Source organism: Lampetra planeri, chromosome 5 (genome assembly GCF_965212315.1).
Source record: "Lampetra planeri chromosome 5, kcLamPlan1.2.h2, whole genome shotgun sequence".
Taxonomy (NCBI): Eukaryota; Metazoa; Chordata; class Hyperoartia; order Petromyzontiformes; family Petromyzontidae; genus Lampetra; species Lampetra planeri.
Window position 1 is genome coordinate 258,172 of NC_136111.1, and position 19,776 is coordinate 277,947.

Sequence of the window (19,776 nt, forward strand, 5' to 3'; positions counted from 1 at the left end):
CACAGCACGTGTACACACTCTGTCAACCTACACACCACGTGTACATACACTGTCAACCTACACATCACGTGTACACACACTCAGTCAACCTAGACAGCACGTGTACACACTCTTGTCAACCTACACAGCACGTGTACACACTCTGTCAACCTACACACCACGTGTACATACACTCAGTCAACCTACACACCTTATTCTAGAGCAGGCTGCACGTGTAAACGCGTTGCTCGCTCGTTCGGGTTCGTGCCTGGTCGAGCAAGAATGCCATCTGCTCCCAGGCTGCTTCCATCTCCCTTACTTAGCAGCACCTGTCAACAACTTAATACCATGCATGACACTGAGGGGTAAAGCCCTTTTTGCACGCAAACAAAAACAATGTTTCATTCTTTTTTAATACTTGTACAAAATAGTTTTGTTAACTTTTGATATGGCTTATGAATGTATTTTGTTGAATAATCGGATTGACGTTTTTAACTTCCTTTATTGCAGAAAAAAGAAAAAAAGAACCGGGACATCGGGATGCCAAAAATAAACCAATTAAAAAAAATCGCAAGAAGGACCGAGCAAAGCAACCACAGCGAGAAGTGCAGCCCACGGGCGCGAGCGGGCAGTGAGGGGGGCGCGTGGGGCCGCAGGGACAGGCACGGACTCACGGTGAATGCGTCACTGCTGCTGCTGCTGGAATTGTTATTTAAGGCACTGTACAATTTGCATTGGGAATGCCACTGGGATGGAGAGTGAGAGCACAAAGGGAGCTTTTATTAAACCCGTTTATTTTATTACAATAACATCGCTTCTGATTGCACAGACTCGAGACTAAATGCAGTGGAATGAGCACGAAGAAAAAGCCGAGAAGACACAGTAGGGCAGTGTGCCATGAGTAAATGGCAGACAGAGGTCACGCACCTGATCTGTCGGCACCTCGCAATAACCGTGAGCAGCTTCTGCGATGACTGAACACGACCGTCTTAGCAGATCCATGCACTCTGCAAATGTGAAATGGAACAAGTGAGGTCTACTGCTGTGGGACGCTGCCCATTTCATGAATCGCTTGCGTGCCCGGTGTCTGTTTGATGCCGCACGCTTGGCTGTGCGTTGTTTTTGTCCGGGACAGCACTTTGACTTCACTGTTATTTGTCCAAGCGCAGCAGTCGATGGAGAGAGCGAACAAGGGCACGAGCTGGCGCAGAAGTTCACTTCCGTGACGCCGTGTGGGACAATGACTACCATTGCCAAATTGCTCGCAAATAAGGATTGTCATAATTCCCTTCCGGAATGCCAGTGTGTTTCTTAATTAAATATTGTGAACTCAATAACCCGAGCAACACATTTCGATGACAGACGTCCGACAGGAATCTGGATCCGCTTGATGGACCACAGAGAATGCATTCCTTGGGAAACGTTATCAAGAGATCACAGGCGGAGCGCACGTTCCCGGATCAGACGTGCAGACAGACACACGCCCCCTGCTGCACCTGCTGCTGCTCCCAGACTCGCAGCGCAGCGAGGGGAGCGCGTGCGGAGGAGGGCTGAGCGAGAGCCAGCCAGCAGAGTTCAAATAAACCCTGCGGTCGCGTTGATTTTTGCAAGAGAATAAACAATGTTATTATGTAAAGTATAAAAAAAATGTACACTGCTAATTACTATTATCACAATGCAGATTTATTTTGAAGAGCAGTTTGTTTTTAGACGAGTTGTATATACATACAGTACACCGCGCAGGTACGTACAGCTGCAGAGACCACGTAACTAATGACGTTAACGTTTGGTCCCACGGATTTAAACAAATGTATTTTACAGGAAAAACCAAATGTGCAGGTTTTGGCTGAACCACCAATTTAAGCTGCAACTCGTGGATTGGAACTCCAATTAACGTATCTACCCTTGACACCTTAGCAAACAGGATGTTCCGTCTCAAGGGATTTGTCAGTTTAATAAGTAAAATGTTTTATTGTTCCATTACCTGCCACATTTCTAGACGTCTCACACCTTGACCCCAGTAATTGATCATGAATTGGCCCAACATGTTTTGGCAAAGGAAGTGTTCACCAATATTCATGGGAAAACATTCATATTATTGTAAAATTCCATAGTTTTGGTTGTTTTTCTGCCAACATTGGTAAAAATCGGCTTCTTCCAAGAAGTGAACATGACTCAACGTTTTTTTCAAACTTCAGTCTTTGTACCTTCCCCAAATTGCAAATTCTTGCTGACAATTTTACCCAATCCAAAAGTAAAATTAGGAAGTAATTGCAAAGAACCCCTAGATTGCTCAACGTGGAAAGATTATGGAGACACAAAATTAAGCCCTAATAAATAGTAACGTCCCATTTTAGTTACAAATAGCATTGCAACTGATATATAAACTGTTGAGGATGACAGATGTAATTTATATAATACATTTATTATTTGCCTATCCGTATTACCAACTTCAAATCTGCTTTTTAATAGTTTAAAATAATTGCCAATGTGCCTTACTTTTACACCTGGCGCACATTATAACATTGCAAATATTATATGCATCATGTAAACACAATACTGAGCAAACCTTTGCCTGAGCTCGCAGAAGGTATACACTGGGCTACTTTTTAAACAATTCTAGTTAAATATACGAGGGGAATTTACAGGCAAGTATTACCTGACCCAAGGAGGTTCATCATCACATTTTTGTAAACAGCTCTTGTAAAACAAAAGTGCAATAAAGTAACCAAAGTACAGTTTGAACCAAAATGAATGTGTGATTTTTACATCGGCAAGTTCAGTGTTACATGTTTGTGTGGTTTCGTTTTAAACACCCATTGCACAGGGGTGAATGCCAATAAAAAAAAACAGATGTTATGCATAATGTCAATAAGTGTGCGCAAAGCCAATAACCAAACAGGGCATTGCCACTTGGCCATCCTTCAAAAAGGAGACGAATATCGGCTGCGGCCAGACCCACCTCACCGCACACCAAGGTCGTGACCTCTGCCCACTACCGTCACGTGAACGCGTGATGCTGGATTCTTCCCGAGGCAGACGGGGCACAGAGGGGAGTGAGTGCGAGCAGCTCCTCTTTCTCTTTCCCAGCTAAAAGATGCAGCCAACAAAACTAAATGTTGCTTTGTAATTACCAGGGATTTTTTCTTATCACAGACTTACTACATTGAGCTATTTTTTACGATAAAGAATTAAGTCGCAACTACTTGACTTTCAGGTGCGCTGCCCGGAGGACCCTCTAGTGCCGTCACTGACGCCCTTCATTTCGCGCCTATGATTAGCACGGTTGGATACGTATGGTGCCAAATATGTTCAACATACATAAATACTTCACGAAGTGGCAGGTCTGCAATCATCCTGGTTCGGCTGCTTTCGAAAAAATATTCGGTAATGATTTATTAATGCAGTATGGATTGATAGAGCATCTCAATGTGACCACACCTTACGAACAACCATCATAATCTCTAGCATGTGTTCAACAGGTACTTTGAGATCATGCAAATGCATGTGCATATCTTATGTCCGTGGCTAATGAATGCTTTGTTGGAAATGCAGTTTAAACGAGCAACCGCCAAGCCAGACTGCCGTCGCGGAGAGGGCAACCCGCTGCAAGCCCTCTTCGACATTGCCACAGCCAATTACAGGGTCGATGTAAATCCAGACAACACACACTAAGCTGCCTTTTGTGAAAGTGGAATTTGAACAAAGAGCTGCCCCCTTCACCAGGACAAAAGCTCCCAAAACACTGGTACCTCTTAAGCTGTCTGATGTCAAAGGAAATCAATCTTGGGAAAAGCAAGATTAAGTGCAGCATAGATTATAGACTTAATCCACAGCCTGCGGATTATGAATACGGATCTGCATATCAATAACTCTTCACTGGCACAACTAGGCTTGCAACTTTACCACTGCCTCCACCTAAGTGTGCACTACATTTTGTGGTTCTTTCAAAGACGTAAAAAAATGTTTGCGATGACTAAAGCCAGTAATCCTGCTTATTGGCAGGTAATGTATGGTAAAAAAGACATGTTCACACTTGCTGCTTCAGTGCAGTTTACAAGCAAAGTAGATTGATTAAATGTACAATTTACATACAGAACAAGCACTGCTGAATCTGAGAAAATGGGCCTTCAAGAGAGTGATCCCATGTTCACTTTGATATTTCTGGATAATATTGAATCGTAAATTACAACGCGAAATTACCTAACGTGTGTACGCAGGAATACTGCCATTATTGTTGATTTGCCACCCGACAGAACCATACAGCATTCACACAGAGCACTTTAAAGATGCATAGACAGAACAGGATTTTAATCAAATTCACCAACAAAGTCAAATGCAAGAGTTATAACAGACAAAAAGTCAGGTTTGCCAGCTTTCATTAAATGTTTATTATATCATTTTGACAAAATGTAAAACAAAACTATGACTTTTTTTTTTACATTATAAAGCTTTGTTCCTAAACCACAGTCCTCAGCCTCCCGCTAGTTTAGCTTTGCCATGTTTAGTAATATACAGATGCACCATGCACCTTTATCCTTCACGTAGCCATGAAGAGGACACTGATAAGAACGTGTCGGGGAGGCTCGAGGTCTGGAATTTAAGAAGCTCCATCAACCTTCGTTATGTTACGGCATTGCTATGCGAGTGCTAATTTAGCCAGGTTAATCTAAATCTAACCTCCTTGAAGGCCACTCATTACATGAAGCATGCAACCTTAATCTGTATAACATGGTTTGTTGAAACTCACCTTCAACTTTGAACTCACATTTTTTTTTAATATACACATTTACAATTGTATTTAAATGACAGCCAAATTCCAGTTTTTCTTTTATAAAGGCAAGTTGTATACAAAAGCTGGACCAATAGTTATCAGCTCACCCAATACCCACACACCATGGCCCTGCTCCTTACATCACATATTATGCATGTCACAAGTACCCTCTCTCATCTGCATGTGAATGAAGAGAACATGAGTATTGGACAACAGGTGGTAGACAAGGATGAGAGCAGAACCGGAGAACTATAAGTGCAGACCACTGGGGTTTGTTTGCAAAATACAAAGTGACTCTTTATAATTGCCTTTGTTTATGATGTTACGTTGCATAGGATCATGAAAGCGGTACCGGTGTTGTGAACGTCAGTACGTCCTAGGTCAATCCAAGGTTTTACATCGCAAGATTCTCAAATACCACCCTGAAGAGCCTTGTTGTTAAATGCAATAATCTGACAGATAAAGACAAATCTCCCCAGACAGTGTACAGCATAAACTACTCTATGCAGATGTTTAAATATTATGCGTTACGTTAGGCACTTGCACTGTATCTGAGGACTCATATGCAAAAATAATAAACAAAATTAGTATTCAGTGCATTGGTGGATTACTGACACATTTGCATCTGATTGAGCAAAATAATTACAAACGATATCATAATGCTGTTAATAAGTTAGAATGTAAAATTTCCACTTTTTAAACATGATCCAGTGGGAAAATAAACGTATTATGAAGCAATGCTATGTTTAAACTTGTAATCGTTTCACATTTCCTCTGTGGGACTTTCCACAATGAAGCATGATCCTTCTCCACTTCCTCTGCTCTTTTAGCATTCTTCCTACGGACACACTCCCTCCCATCTTTTTGATGGGCTTTCCCTACGACGCCTCTTCCATCACACATCCCTTGGGTGATTATCTTTAAGCCACTGTTGCCTCTTCTTCAGGGATCCCTTGGCTGTTTGTCATTCTTCGAGTGCGGCCTCATTTGTCCTCTTTGCCACCCAGTGAATGGGCAGCATGCCCCGGTATCGTTTGAATTTATACTTGATACAATAACATTCGGAAGAGTAGGCTAGTTTAGTAAAATAAATGAGAAAATAATCCTAAAATACACTTACTAGGAAGTTAAGTCATACCACATCTATCCACTGCTTTATGAAGGCCTCTGCCAACACCATCCTTCATGGCCTTGTGAACCACCAATCTATGTTCACTCCTACATGTGAACTAATCTCATCGCTCCATCTCCATCATGGTCACCCTGTCGGGTATCTTGTCATCTTTGGCTGCCATTCCCTTCCAGCACATTTGGCTGCCAATCTAGCGATGTGCCCAAGCCCATTTACTTTCCTTGACAGTCAATTTGACTCTCATTTGCTTGTGGTCTCTGAACCACGTCTTCCTGTCTCTCCATGCAATTCCCAGCAAACATCTCTACATGCCGATGCACTTTTCATTTTTTTTATAAAATTTTCTTTGTCAGTGTACACATCTACGATTCATGTCACAGTGGGTAATGTGCACTGATTTAAACTATTTAGCCACAGGAAAGGCCATTTGAGAACTGTGTTTATTAAAACTGTAAAAGTGGCTACCCTAGCCACTGTATTATAATTAAAAAAACAATGCCGTGAAATTATTTTTTAAATTTTGCGTCGATTTTTTCCATCACACATTGAATTGTTTGGATTTGCGTGTCAACTAATTAAATGTGTAAAAGGCAGATTGTATGGATGACTTATGGATTTAAATACATCTGCAGATGTATTTCTGCTTGTTCGTATTTTCTGAGCAACACGCTCGGTCAGCAGCGTTGCAGTTAAACAGAGGCTCTCTGCCACGAGGCATCTCCAGGCTCCACCAGGGGGCCCCACAGCACCCTCCACGACTCCACAACACGGATATTAGCATTGTAGCAAAGGCATTAACATTCACATAGTGCAATTCAAGGGTTGTTTGAATTCCAAAAATGAGTAGCGTATCGAGGAGTGTGTTGTATCTCAGGAGGTATACGTACAATCGCGGCACGTTATATCCAAGTCATGCCAATGGCACATTTCATCGAGACAATACATAGAAAAAAGTTAACCCATTCCATCATTTGAAAGTGTGTTTTTATGTGATTTGTGATTTTTTGTTAACGTAAGGCATGCCTATAAAAGCAAGCATATATACTGTATTGGTATTTTGAACTCGATCGGCCTTGTAATGGCTTGCCATGTTACGGCACTCTAGAGGTTGTCATTTATTATTGTCATTATCATTTGGTGAAATCATTAATCATTCATCACCCAGAATGACCATGGAAGTTAAAATGGAGTCATGGCCTGGGAAATGTAGTAACAGCATTTTTTAAACGTTAACAGTTGCATTGTTTAGTACTATTTGTATGGTGAGCGCAACATGTTGTAGTACAGTACAAAATGTACCCCTTTAAACTCATTATGAACTTCTAATGATGAGTACATACTAAAATACAACACTAAGTGTAACTCGCTATCACTGCATGAGTCATTAAACCCCTCTCATGCATTATTAAGCACAGATTGTAAACTGTAGTCACTCTGTAATGCTAGTATGTAGCTCAAGTGACGTTAACGTTTTAATGACCAACTCCAACCCTCCCGTCCATTCTCAAGGGTAATCCTGATGGTGATGAGCGGGACATGGGCCTTCAGTCACACACCACACAGGGGCAAGTCTTTGCCAATACTGCCATCGCAGCCCTAGTTTAGAGAGCAGTGTGCTGTAGACAGTAGACATTTTCACTTGAACATTTTATACGAGATGTATTAAAATATAAGGTGTGAAAAACACATGTTTTACTTGCCAATTTGGTGACAATGACTTGCTGTGGGTTTTGTTAAATAATAACTAAGACACTTTATCTAAAATGTATATTTTGAATACTATGGTAATTTAATTTCACAGTATGAATAAAAAAAATGCTGCAACATACAATTGTGTGTACGACACCAAATACATACATGCTATTAATTGCACACACGCATTGTATGCAATTATCTGCCTCATGGCCTAAATCAGACTCCAGACCATGAGGAGTTGAGATATAAAATCCAACTGCAATGTACTGCAAACACATGCACACCAATACCTTCACTCACACTGCTAACCACACCCTCATGACATCTGAAAGTGCCACAAAGCGCCATAACGTACTGCTTTCATGTAAACTTCCACTGCTAAAAAAACATGTCAAAAGGACAAGGAGTTTGGCCAGATGACACTACAACAAAATCCTCAAAGACGTAGCAATATGCGATGGTGCAGTGTTCAGTGGCAAATAGTGCTGTGATTTTTATGCAAGGGAAAATGAAACAAGCCGTTCATAAATGCTCATGAGCTTATGACATAGACTTGTTTTGTATACGATAAATACTTGGTGTGGTTTCTATGGCAAAATTAAAGTAAATAGAAGAATACAATGACAACAACAATGGAGATCCCAAATGAGATTATTAAAGCTGAGGCTGATTGTACATTCTGATCAAAGTCATGGCTATTAACCATCAAGTACAGTGGGAATGCAGTGAAATTGTGTTTCTTAAAGACCTTTCATTTCTTTCCTGTCAAGTAATATCTTGATTGGTATGCTCTCAATACTCGTGCCAAAATTGATATCAAATGTCCTTGTTTCAGAGGACAAAGGAATGATTAAATTGCGTTCTGGAAATGCATTAAAAAAACTGAACCAACTTGAATACTTCATGATGGGGGTAATTTAAACTTTTATCTCATGAGAACAATTTGTAAGAGTACAATAACTGAACCACAACTTTTAGATAAACGATTATGCATCGCACATTTAAATGGAGACATATCTAGCAACACGTTTACATTATACACTGTAAACTGTAACAACACAAACCTGGCGCTTTTTACTCAGTGAAGACTGTGTTCAAAGTACATTGTGGTGGTGTGTTGTCCTGCCTTGCACGCGCTCAAAGGTTGCTGGGATAGCACATTTTTCAGATGTGCTTCCAATTTCATAAAAATGCAACAAATCCAACATAAATTGTTATTCACTCAATTGCAAAATATTTACAAGGTGAGTACATACATACATAGAACGGCACATTAATCTGAATGTGGAAGTGGTGACATTACGACTCGCATCCACCTGCAACCCCTACATACACACACCGGATGTTGCGCACCATTACCCTCTAGCGGACAGCGTCAGTACTGCAGCACTTCTACTGACGACTTGGCACACTTCAATCATTACTTAAGGTCTGGACAGGAGGGTGGCACAGTGCCAGAGTACTTCGCCCCCAACAGGAAGGTTGCGGGATCATATTCCAGTTGGGAGTCTTCTTAGCCAATTATCCCTCCACGTTTGATAAAATATGTACTCTGTAAGAAGTCAACAGGAATGTGGAACACTGGCTCAAGACCACCAGTGTGAAGGGCATGCCTCAGTGTTAACTTCAGTGTTTCAATGCAGTAATATTTATAAAGATGAGCAATGAATGTTTACAACTTGCAATAAATAAAAATAGCACGTTACATAACGTTAATTTCTGCAATTGAAACACCAGAATATATACGTTACAATTGCAGCAATTAACTTCTACTCGGTTAAGTGTAATAGTTCAAATGTACATCAATATTGTGTGAGGCCAATATTAACAAAGGTCGAATTTCTCAAAGATCTCAAACAAACTGAGTGTTTACAGGTCCAAGGACCAGACAACAGATGTGGCACATACTCTGAAGAGCGAACATTTCCATGCGTTTGACATTAACAAGAAAAAAGCATAAAATGCAAGAGAAATAAAAATGTAAACTGTACGCAACAGCGTTTGTACCAATTTCATGAGCGATTTAAGAGATGACATTTGTTTTCATAAGGAAAGGGCTGCCAAATGTTTCTCATACAGAAGTCTGCTTCGGATGGATCATAATTTACATTTTTATTTCACAAGGGCCAAATCAATAAGCCGCGAGGCTACTGGTACAGCATTTTTCAATTCCATTACTCGTAAATTATTTAAATATAATGTAGCCACCGCAATATGGGTTGGTAACATGGAGTGTAATGTGATTAAACACTGGCTTTCAGATTAATTAAACTACTGCATTCATTGTGGAGATAAGCTCATTTGAGTAAAATAAAATGTGCCAAAAAATCAGGAAAAGCATAACAAAGCATTCACAATAATGCACAGCCAAGAACTAAAACTATAATTTTTACATTATATGCTATATTTTTTTCTTCAGCCTAAAATAAGCTTCGCAATTTATCAAGAGGCTTGCAATATTGTTTTCATTGTAGTTTTAGAACCAGTATCAAGCATACTTTACTTGATGCATTCATTACAACACATCCACACATCAACAAATCACATTCCAAATGTCACCTTTAAAATGTGAATAAGAGAGCTCCATTCCAATGACTGTTTCACCTGAAAGCATTACATCAATCATTGAGCAGCATCACTCAATGCCCTGGACTCAAACCTGCAGCATGAGGAGAGGGGCCAGCGGATTCTGCCTCAAGGCAATGCTGCCACCCACGCCCAGCCCAGCAGCGTCCCATACAGCCAGGTCCTCCAGTAGATGGAGCGCCCCGTCTCCGTGAGCAGCATGGGCAGAGTGAGCGTGGCCAGGAACACGGCCGATGGCAGCGTACGGCGAAGGCGCAGGCGGGAGGCCTTGGGGCTGCCGGGGAAGCCCCACTCGCCTCCCTTCATGGCCGCTCGCTCGTAAAAGTCAGCCATCAGCCTGCGGGGAGGGGGGGGGATGGCGAGGCAGTTGACGGCATGCCCATGCCCGTAAGGATTCCGGCTCGTAGCAGTTGAGGCATCGGGTTTTATGTGACCCGATTGGCCAGGGTGGTCAGGGCCCTCGCCACCGAGTACGAATTGAGGCAATCAAATTGTTTACAAGCAGGGGAGAACATAAATGATTCACACGTGATGCCACGCATTAAAAAGGAGACGATCCTAAATCCCACAGCTCCCTCGTAAGTTCACTGGGGAATTGCCATGTCATGTCATGTTTTGTAAAAGATCATTAGAAAATTCCCAGTAGCAATCATCAATCAGACGGGGAGGACATTGTGTACAGTACTAATGCTCGTCCACCACCTACGTTTTTAAAAAAAACAGACATTTGTCAACATACATTGAAAACAATCCATCCCAATTAATTAGGAAAAGAGTAAATGGTTCTATAATTTATCAGGCTTCCCTATAAATGGAACAATTACTCTGAATGGGTTAAGATCATCTTAAACATTGGATATCGATTTAATTGAAGGTTAATCAAGTCCATAACAATGCATATCATCTTATTATGATGTCTAAACAGCAGAGAATTAACACATTATGCACACAGGCTACTGTATATGGCTGCATCCGTTATACAAGCAGCATGGTGGTTACGTGACATGCAAGGCATGATGGGAAGACTGATCATATGGCCTTTTGCTGATAAGAAATTACTCGTGGCTCTGTTGAGTGCAGCCGTGTCCTCTGAGCCCGCATACTTATCCTTCTTCTCAAAGCGCTCGTGCAGCCAGAGCTTGAAGAAATGAGGCTCGTGTGGCACTTCCTGGATGTCGATGCGCTCAAAGTGGATGTGGACACGTGGAGACTCGCAGCACAGGAACTCTGAATGCAAACGCATCGCGCAAACCACGCGCTGGCAGTCAAATCATCAACTTTTAATGATTAAAGGAAAGATCATTTTCCCAATTGTCCTATAAAGTCCTGTATCTGTGCAAGAAAATTGCTAAATTATATAACATCCATTCTTAATAAGATGAAAAATGTGAGTGACAAAACCTCAGAGCATCAAAACTTAAATTCGTCATGCAGTGGCATGTTCATAACATTATTTAAGGGAGTAATTTCACTCTGTACAGATAATTAAATTGACATTGTAAAGACCTGACAAAGTAATAAAGACCAACATTACAATGTTATTACATGACTGCAACTACACAACTAATCAATAAGTAAAATGTGAGCTCACAAGTAGCAAGTTACAAAAGCTACCTCTGATCTGCATTCATGTTTCGTGCGGCGGCCACCGTTACCCGATTAAAAACCGTGAGTATTAAGGGTCCTTGTTTTCCTGAGCACAATGGCGGCTTCACAAGCGCACATCTACAACTGCAGTGAACTTCCTGTGTGCCGGCGGTTGTGTGTGCTAACCGGGCATGCTGGGGGCTGTCTTGCGTCGCCCGGCGGCATCAAGCGTGCCCTCGTACGCCACGGTGATGTCGTATATAGCGTGCAAGTGGTCGCTCATGGCATTGAGGGCAGCGTGCGTGGCCCTGATACGCGGAGTCAGCACGTGGCTCAGCTCGGGCAAGCCTGCAAACATGGGTTGCTGCCTCATCACTGTCTCACGGCACCACCTGCAATCACAATCTCTTCAGGTACTAGAGAAATTCAAGGGCGATTGTGATGAACAAGGGCAAATTGGTACGCAATGACATTGAGTGACAAGAGTTCTGTATAGCCAATTAAAACAATGTTTGGTGTAAAGTGTTTGATTTACAATGATTGGTTTATATAACACACAGCCATGAAAGTCTTGCGACCTCTGTCTGCGATCTGTTTGAAAAATGCCAAACCAATTTACCACAAGGGAGAACAGCAATCAGATGTGTTCAAATTCTGGCAGAAAAAGGTGTACAATAGAAAGTGGTGCAGTGACTCCTGCTGGTGATGACTTCCAGTGTATCAAGGACTTCATGGCAATAACCACCAAAGCAGTGTCTCCCTGCTCAAATAAAAATAAGGTAACACTCATAGCCGTAGACTGTCCGGAGCCAGCAGTGGAATTTCCGCATTCCAGTAGAGGGAAATACTCTCTCCTTAAGACTACTAATATTCACTTTAAACACAGTTATATTAATTTTATAAACTCAGGAAGGAACGTAATGATGATGTGTGAAGTAAAACATTGAATGGGATTTGAACTCTCAACCTTCCAAATTAGTCAGGTCCCCGACCCTCAACTCTACCAAGCTGAATTTAAATGTAGGCACATAAATGAGAAAGCCGAAATATAAGCATTACAGTCATTGTACTGTCAGGTCATTAAAACTGAAAAAAAATAATGAACAATTGGAGGATATTTAGAGAACACTGATATCGCAGAGACATTTTGAATTACGTCTCTTTAAGTTATGCAGAATGACTCACCTTCCTTGTTTGCAAATGCTTTGCTGGCTTCAATAACATTTGCTGCCTCTGGGTTGTACCTAGTTCCTTCTGGGAAAATCACCAAGTACATCTGTGGAATCATAGTTGATGAACATCACAACAGCCTTTTTCTGCTGAACTGTACCATTCAATTAAGCACAGTCGTGCACTGACATGCAGTTAAAAAAAGAAGAAAACTGGCAGTATGCATGAATTTTTTATGGTCGAAATGAAGGAAGTCCCAACATACGGAGCACTCAATATGTTTCCAATGAGAGAAACTTGAGAGGAAATTTAAGTGGCTCATAATCATGCAGGACAGTTATTGATTACATGTAGTCTCTGCATATATCAACATAGCTGAAGCATGAGGCTACTTATTAATCTATTTCAGCGCATATATTAAGGATCTTACTTCATGAAAATTGCTCTCAGGGCAATTGCTACCAACCTTCCCCACGAACATTATTCATTGTATTCACTTCATATAAACATTGTCACCGGTCATCCTTATTCATATTTCACAATAGCCGAACATGCTGTTCCTAAACGCAATGTAGCCATAAACCTTAATGAGGTGCAAAATGATGCAAGCCACCCATAAGAAAATAACATTTGCTAGACGATACGCGATTGCCAGACTTGATACTCCATAAGCTTAGATAGGCTGTATTAAAGCTAAACCGTAGAGTATGTGTTTTATATCCACTACCTCTTTAGCATGCTGCATACAACATTTCAACGATGTACAGCAGCACAAGGCTCACCGGGATTTGTGCCTCCATTTGAGCCTTCAGCTTCCTCTCGATGGCCTTCTCGTTGTAGTGGTCCCTGCGCTTCACGTAAACTCCGCCGTGCTGCAGGCACAACGGGGTGGCCTGTGAACCTCTCCATACCAAGCGTGAATATTTACACATGCCCCGGTTCTTACTGTGCCATCCCGCAAGCCATGTCCAAGTGTCACGGCGTGATGGTGCCTCCAGACGCCTCAACAGGACACGATGATTGTACTTGTAGGTTGCGTCCTTCACGAGTTAGAATACATTGAATAATTTTAAGTAGTATTTGTTACTATAGTTAAAAAACATTGAAGTGTATTTTTTAAATGCTATTCATGTTTACTCACTTCAGTATACATTTATTTACCTATAAACGTAATTTCTGTCTGTGTGTGCTTGACTCTTGCGAGGGATTTGGCTCGCGAACCGTGGGGTGAGCCAGTGCTAATCCGATTTCGCGTCCGTCACCTATAAAGTACTTTAATTAGAGAATTAGTGCAGAACTTTGTTATTTATTTATTGCGCCTCCCAGCATGCCAATGCACACGCATCTGCGCATGCGCACCCCCAAGCGATGCGCATGGGTTCGGTGGGGGGGGATTCTCATTCGCGTTAAAAATGCAACAAAAAAGCACACAAGACTGAGGTATATTCTTCAAAGTGTGATTTCCTCTTTCCCCCCCCCACCCCAATGTGTGCAATTACTACTATAGGGTCGGTAGATACTAATATTAGAGCTTGCATACTATTACTGTAGAGCGGGCGGGGAGATGGTGGGGGGAGGGGGTAGCGATGTGTGCGAGTCGATGTGTGTGTGCGAGTCGATGTGTGCGTGTGTAAGTCGATGTGTGTGTGTAAGTCGACGTGTGTGTGTATAAGTCGACGTGTGTGTGTGTGTAAGTCGATGTGTGTGTGCGAGTCGATGTGTGTGTGCGAGTCGATGTGTGTGTATGTTAGTCGATATGTGTGCATGTAGGTCGATGTGTATGTGAGTCTATGTGTGTGTGTGAGTCGATGTGTGTGTGTGTGTGTGTAGTTGGAGGCAGTCGCCCTCCAACAACAACGGAGGGCGGAGAAGCGACGCTCACAACAATGACCGGAGCACCGGGTGGCTAAAGCACAGCAAGTTGGCACAGTAGGGGGCATAGGTGGTGCATCAGCCAGTCATCTCAGTCAGTCGGCCTGTGGCATGCCAGCGGGCGTTCGATACTTCACGTGGCCTCAAGGTGCACATAGCCCGGGAACAAGCGTCGTGGTAACGCTCGTCACCACTTAGTGGCGAATGGCGATTGTTTTTGTTGTTTGTGTCGGTCTATGTGTGTGTGTGTAAGTCAATGTCTGTGTGTGAATCCATATTTGTGTGTGTGTAAGTCGATGTGTTTGTGTGTGTGGGTCGATGTCTGTGTGTGTGTAAGTCGATGTGTGTGTCTTTTTCGCCCGGGCAACGGCGGGTACTTCCCGCTAGTGATTGTATACAGTACAGGTATTGCATGTGTGTACTATTAGAATATTAAAAATTGGTCAACAATTTAAATAAACATTTTCAAATTTATGTGGGGGCAATGATGATGTATTAATTGGTTGCAAAAGATTGCACTGCACCATGGATTTACTGAACATTTAAATACGAACGCATCTCAAAAAGTTGTGCAGAAACAGTGGGCAAGTTTATTTTATAGAGAGAGGCAATCAGTCATAGGAAAATATTGAGCTTGCACTTGAACATGGGGGAGAGTCAAGACAGAATACATTAGAACAAATGAGACAATTACAAATAAGGAACAAACAAGACGAAAAAATAAATACTGAAATCAATCATGACTCCCATTTATGACAATTCAATGCATTTCAGTGGTGGTGAATTGAAACGTGCCTTCGTATTAAAACTGCACCTTGAGAGCATGTAAATGTTTAACTGTAGCTACCACTCAGCGAGGAGGACTGAATACCTACGCACCTGAGAAAAATACCATCCATAGAGGGGCAGCCACTTCAGTCCATCCTTGAGCACATAGCGCACATGCCCCAGGGCATTCTGCCTCACTGCCAGCATGTCTGCCACAACCCAGTCAACTGCGCAGGGAAACAGAACACATGGACGCAATTAACTCCAGCATTACATCTGGAAAACGCATTTTCATAAAACTTTATTTAGTGCATTTTAGTATTCAAAAGAAGTTAGTGTCTTCCCACTCAAGTAAAGATTTGAACAACACTCATTCCCACTGGCAGCACAGAGCCAGTGGTGGAAATTCCATATACCCAAGGTGAGAGGACCAGTCTGCCCATAGGGCAACAACTGCTGAATTCTTATGAAGAAGTTTTCATGTTATTGATTAGAGATATGAAGGACTGCAATAAGGCCTCACCACATCGTGTTGATGGTGGCATAAGTCATCTGAAAATACTTCACCACACTGATCAGTGCGAGTTGATGAAGGTATATTTGTACAAAATAAATAAATATTAAAAAGTGAAATTCTTCAAAGACTATAGTTGAAAATAGTTAACGTATTAAGTACAATTAAGTAGGACATTGTCAGACGAACCTGTGCTCTGGTGATTGGACAGGTAAATCACATTTTCCTTTTCAGAAGGTAGATCTCCATAGAGGACAACCTATGGCAAAATAAACAATGCACAGTCGGTAAACATTCAGATGAATGTAGTGGCCGTTGCGATATTGCCACAGCTTGCCACAAAACACTGAACGTAAATTTACACAACACCTTCGTCTAACCATGCCGTGTGGTTTCAGCGCAGGCCTAACGCAAGTAAAGTCGATCGCAAACGTTATTATTGTACTGTAGAGATTACCGTCAAAGTTTCGCTTCACCATTCATTACACGTATGGCCGATGAAAAAATCACATTTTCAAAAGCTGTACTGGACAGTACTATTTGTATAACGTGTACAATATACAACTAAACCAGCCGGCCACTGCAAATCACGCAATATTGAATGCTGTTAACATTGTTTTCATTGTTTCCATAGTTCAGAGCAGATGACTTTCAGTGGGCCTATGTAGAAATCACTCAACATCTTAGCGGTTGACCTTGCCTCAACCATTCACACTGGACGCATAGCAACATCCGTAATTCACCCCAGACTCCGACAACTAGTGGAACCCATTGCACAAACCACCTTCGGCAATGTTTGTGCTGTTTTGAAAAGCGACCCAGTTTAAGGTGTTCAGGCAACTGGTCACAACAGCCCTTGGCCGAGGTCGCTGCCAGGGTTAAATGTTTAAGGTGCAGCAGTGGGCCTCCACCATGACCCTGTGGAAACCCATAGCACGGACAGAAGTCATCAATTGACCAAGCCGAGGCCGGCATTGCTTTGGTGTCTATATTCTGTATTGAAAGAGACGCGGTTCGCCACAGAGCACCCGCAATGTCACCCAAACCTGAACGCAAACCCCGCAGTCACCGAGCCCAGCCTCCCCGGCCGAACCCGCGGGCAGTGAGGCGGCAGTGAGTGGGGGGCCAAGTCGAGGCGCCTGCTGGCCCCCCTCGCTGCTCACCTCCAGCCCCGTGTAGTTCTCGAAGAAGAGCAGCACCAGGCTCTGGTAGAGGTCGTAGAGGCGGTCGTCCAGGCGCCGCCGCAGCCGGCCGGGCCCCAGCAGCAGCAGGGCGCGCCCCGCCGCCCAGCACAGCACGTAGGCCGGAGCCGAGCCCAGCATCACGGCCGCCGGGGCCAAGTAGCGCAGCGAGTGCGTGTGGACCACCACGGACAGCAGCATGGCCGGGCGGCGGGACACGACGACGAGACGGGGAGACGGAGAAGACAGCGGGGACAGGGGGACGTGCAGGAGACGACGGGGAGACGGAGAAGACAGCGAGGGGAGCGGGGAGCCGATGACAACCGGACGAGACAAGCGGATGAAGGGAGGAGGAAGCTCGTGGGTCCTCTCGAGGAGACGAGAACAGGCTGAGCAGGAGGAGACAGGCCACCGGGAGACGCCGGCATACGAAGAGGCAGAGGCAGTGAGCACAGAGGAGAGAGTGACAAGATCACAGACACGGAGGGAAGGGGACACAGAGACACGTGGAGACGGCCACTGCTGCAGAGGGAAGCGGGCAAGAAGGGGCGAGGGGACAGCGGCAGACGGGGAGACTGATACACCGAGACACGAGGAGACAGATGACGACACGAGGAGACAGATGACGACAAGACGACAGGGAGACGCGGGGAGGCTGCAATGCTCCTCACTCACACAGGCGCGGCCATGGTGACCCGGTGACCCCGCCTCTACGGCAGAGCGCGGCACCCAAAGCCGCGAGAGGGCGATTTGCAAACGCGAAACACGTGCTCAGAGCACAGTGAGTCGGTGCGACGCGCCACCGCGCAACACGTGTTTACGTTGGACACGATCACGCAAGGCTTGGCCCATCATCACCATAATCATCCGTCAGAGGCCGACACGATAGCACCACTGAAGTCAGTCGTGATCATCTACGGAGAGACTCTGCCCCGCCAGGGAAATGTGGAATTTCTGCAGCTGGGATAAATTCCACACCGGTCCTTATATTTGAGAAGACACGTTGACACGTTTTGAATATTTAATACGGTACTGCATTGCACAGGTCTTGCAATGTTTATGTGTTCAATAATCACGTGTATCCCATATCAACATCCCCGTGTACGCGACACGTCTCATTGGTTCCCATCGGGTTTAAAGTTCTGTTAACGCCGCTGCAATGCAGTTTCTTCACAGTTTTCTGGATTAAGTTTTAGGCTGGATAATAGAACACGCACACTTTTAAAGTATGTTTTGTTCCCTGTTATGTTTATTTGAGTCTTATTTGACTATATTATGCACAACTCGTGTATGACACTTAAACATGTAAATTGAGAGTTTAAAAAAAATGATGTTGAAATTCAAACTACCAAATGTTATTTAACGTATCCAGTGTTTTACTTTATGAGGAACAGGCCACGTGTCACCGTGCCAGGGGTAACGCTGTCTGTGGATGAGTGTTTCATCACTGCTCATTGTGAAAGGAAATCCATGGCTGGCTTTGATATTGCCACAGATTGTGTTTCTTAATCATGTTGGGCTTTTGATGTCAATCAGACTGGGACTGTATTTCACCAAATTGTCATCTTTGAGACCATTTTGAATTTAAATCAACTGTCTTCAGATCGAAAAATACTTATTGGCCAAAATGTTAGCATATTTTCTCACCGCTGCTAATGCAGTCCTTAATTTAAATACCTTTGGGATTTATGACTAATGCTGGCAGTTTATAAAAATCGGCGCCACTGCTGTGTAAATGCTATTTCCCCGGTACAGTATATAACAATGTGAAATGACTACTGGCTTCAAAGATCACAGGGTTAAAACAGTACGATCCTTCTTACGTGTAGAATTTTTTTTTTTTTTAAATAATGGAAGTACAAACATCAAGGTTTAAAACACATCAATCTTGGAAGTCTCCATAATTATTCATGATGTGACCGCAAGGTCTTCACCGTCGTGTCTCGAGCCGCATTAAATGCACGTCGTGTAGCAGTGTGCGTGATCAAGCGCCAGGTGGGGCCCGTGCACTGACGAATGTCAGCGATGCAGCCTTTGGCCACTGATGGGGAGGGTGCTGACATCAAGGTTGGAATTTGTGAATCATCTTTGCGGTCGGTGACAAAGGTGAAGAGCTGCAGCCAGATGACGGAAAACCGTTAAAGCCGACTCAAGTCAGGTGTTGGTCCGTGCAAAACAATATGTGTATGACATTAAAGCAAGTGTCATTGTGGGATGATGGTGTCAGGGTCACAGTAAGACGCCTTGAATAAAGTGTGGGGCATTTTCTGGGGAAGTGGGACATGGGATTGGCCAAGGGTATCAAGAGGGGAAAAGTTTTGAATACGGGATTATGAGGTGAAAGACGGTTAGGGGCAATTCAGGAAGACATTAAGGGATTGGTGGAGAAGAAAATGAGCAGACAGCAGCTTTTGGGAGGTTCGAAAAGAGACGGGGGGAGAGAGGATAAAAAGGGAGTCGTGGCGAGAGCACGAGACCTTTGGCAATGAAGTTGTCTACAAGTGCGTGTGTGGTGCGG

The 19,776-nt window shown here is 43.3% G+C and overlaps 2 protein-coding genes across 3 annotated transcripts in view; one reads left to right on the top strand and one right to left on the bottom strand.

Annotated features, from left to right (window-relative positions):
* The window catches only part of LOC144718604 (R-spondin-2-like), a 25,845-nt gene extending 19,627 nt beyond the window's left edge, over positions 1 to 6,218 (top strand). The window contains exon 6 of the mRNA XM_078593984.1: positions 490 to 6,218. Coding sequence (XP_078450110.1) covers positions 490 to 614 — 125 coding nt within the window. The 3' untranslated portion in view covers positions 615 to 6,218. The remainder of the gene's footprint in view (positions 1 to 489) is intronic.
* On the bottom strand, positions 4,347 to 18,566 carry AGPAT5 (1-acylglycerol-3-phosphate O-acyltransferase 5). 2 transcript variants are annotated; one of them, XM_078593982.1, is made up of 8 exons: positions 17,241 to 18,566; positions 16,267 to 16,336; positions 15,675 to 15,790; positions 13,706 to 13,816; positions 12,939 to 13,029; positions 11,940 to 12,101; positions 11,270 to 11,393; positions 4,347 to 10,503 (listed from the first exon to the last, which is right to left on the bottom strand). In XM_078593982.1, exons 1-8 carry the CDS (start codon positions 17,457 to 17,459, stop codon positions 10,275 to 10,277), a joined length of 1,122 nt encoding a protein of 373 aa, XP_078450108.1. In that variant the 5' UTR covers positions 17,460 to 18,566; the 3' UTR covers positions 4,347 to 10,274. The 2 variants fall into 2 exon arrangements, with proteins under 2 accessions (XP_078450108.1, XP_078450109.1); XM_078593983.1 differs by having other exon boundaries at positions 13,706 to 13,795; positions 17,241 to 18,552.
* Between the last annotated feature and the right edge of the window lie 1,210 nt (positions 18,567 to 19,776).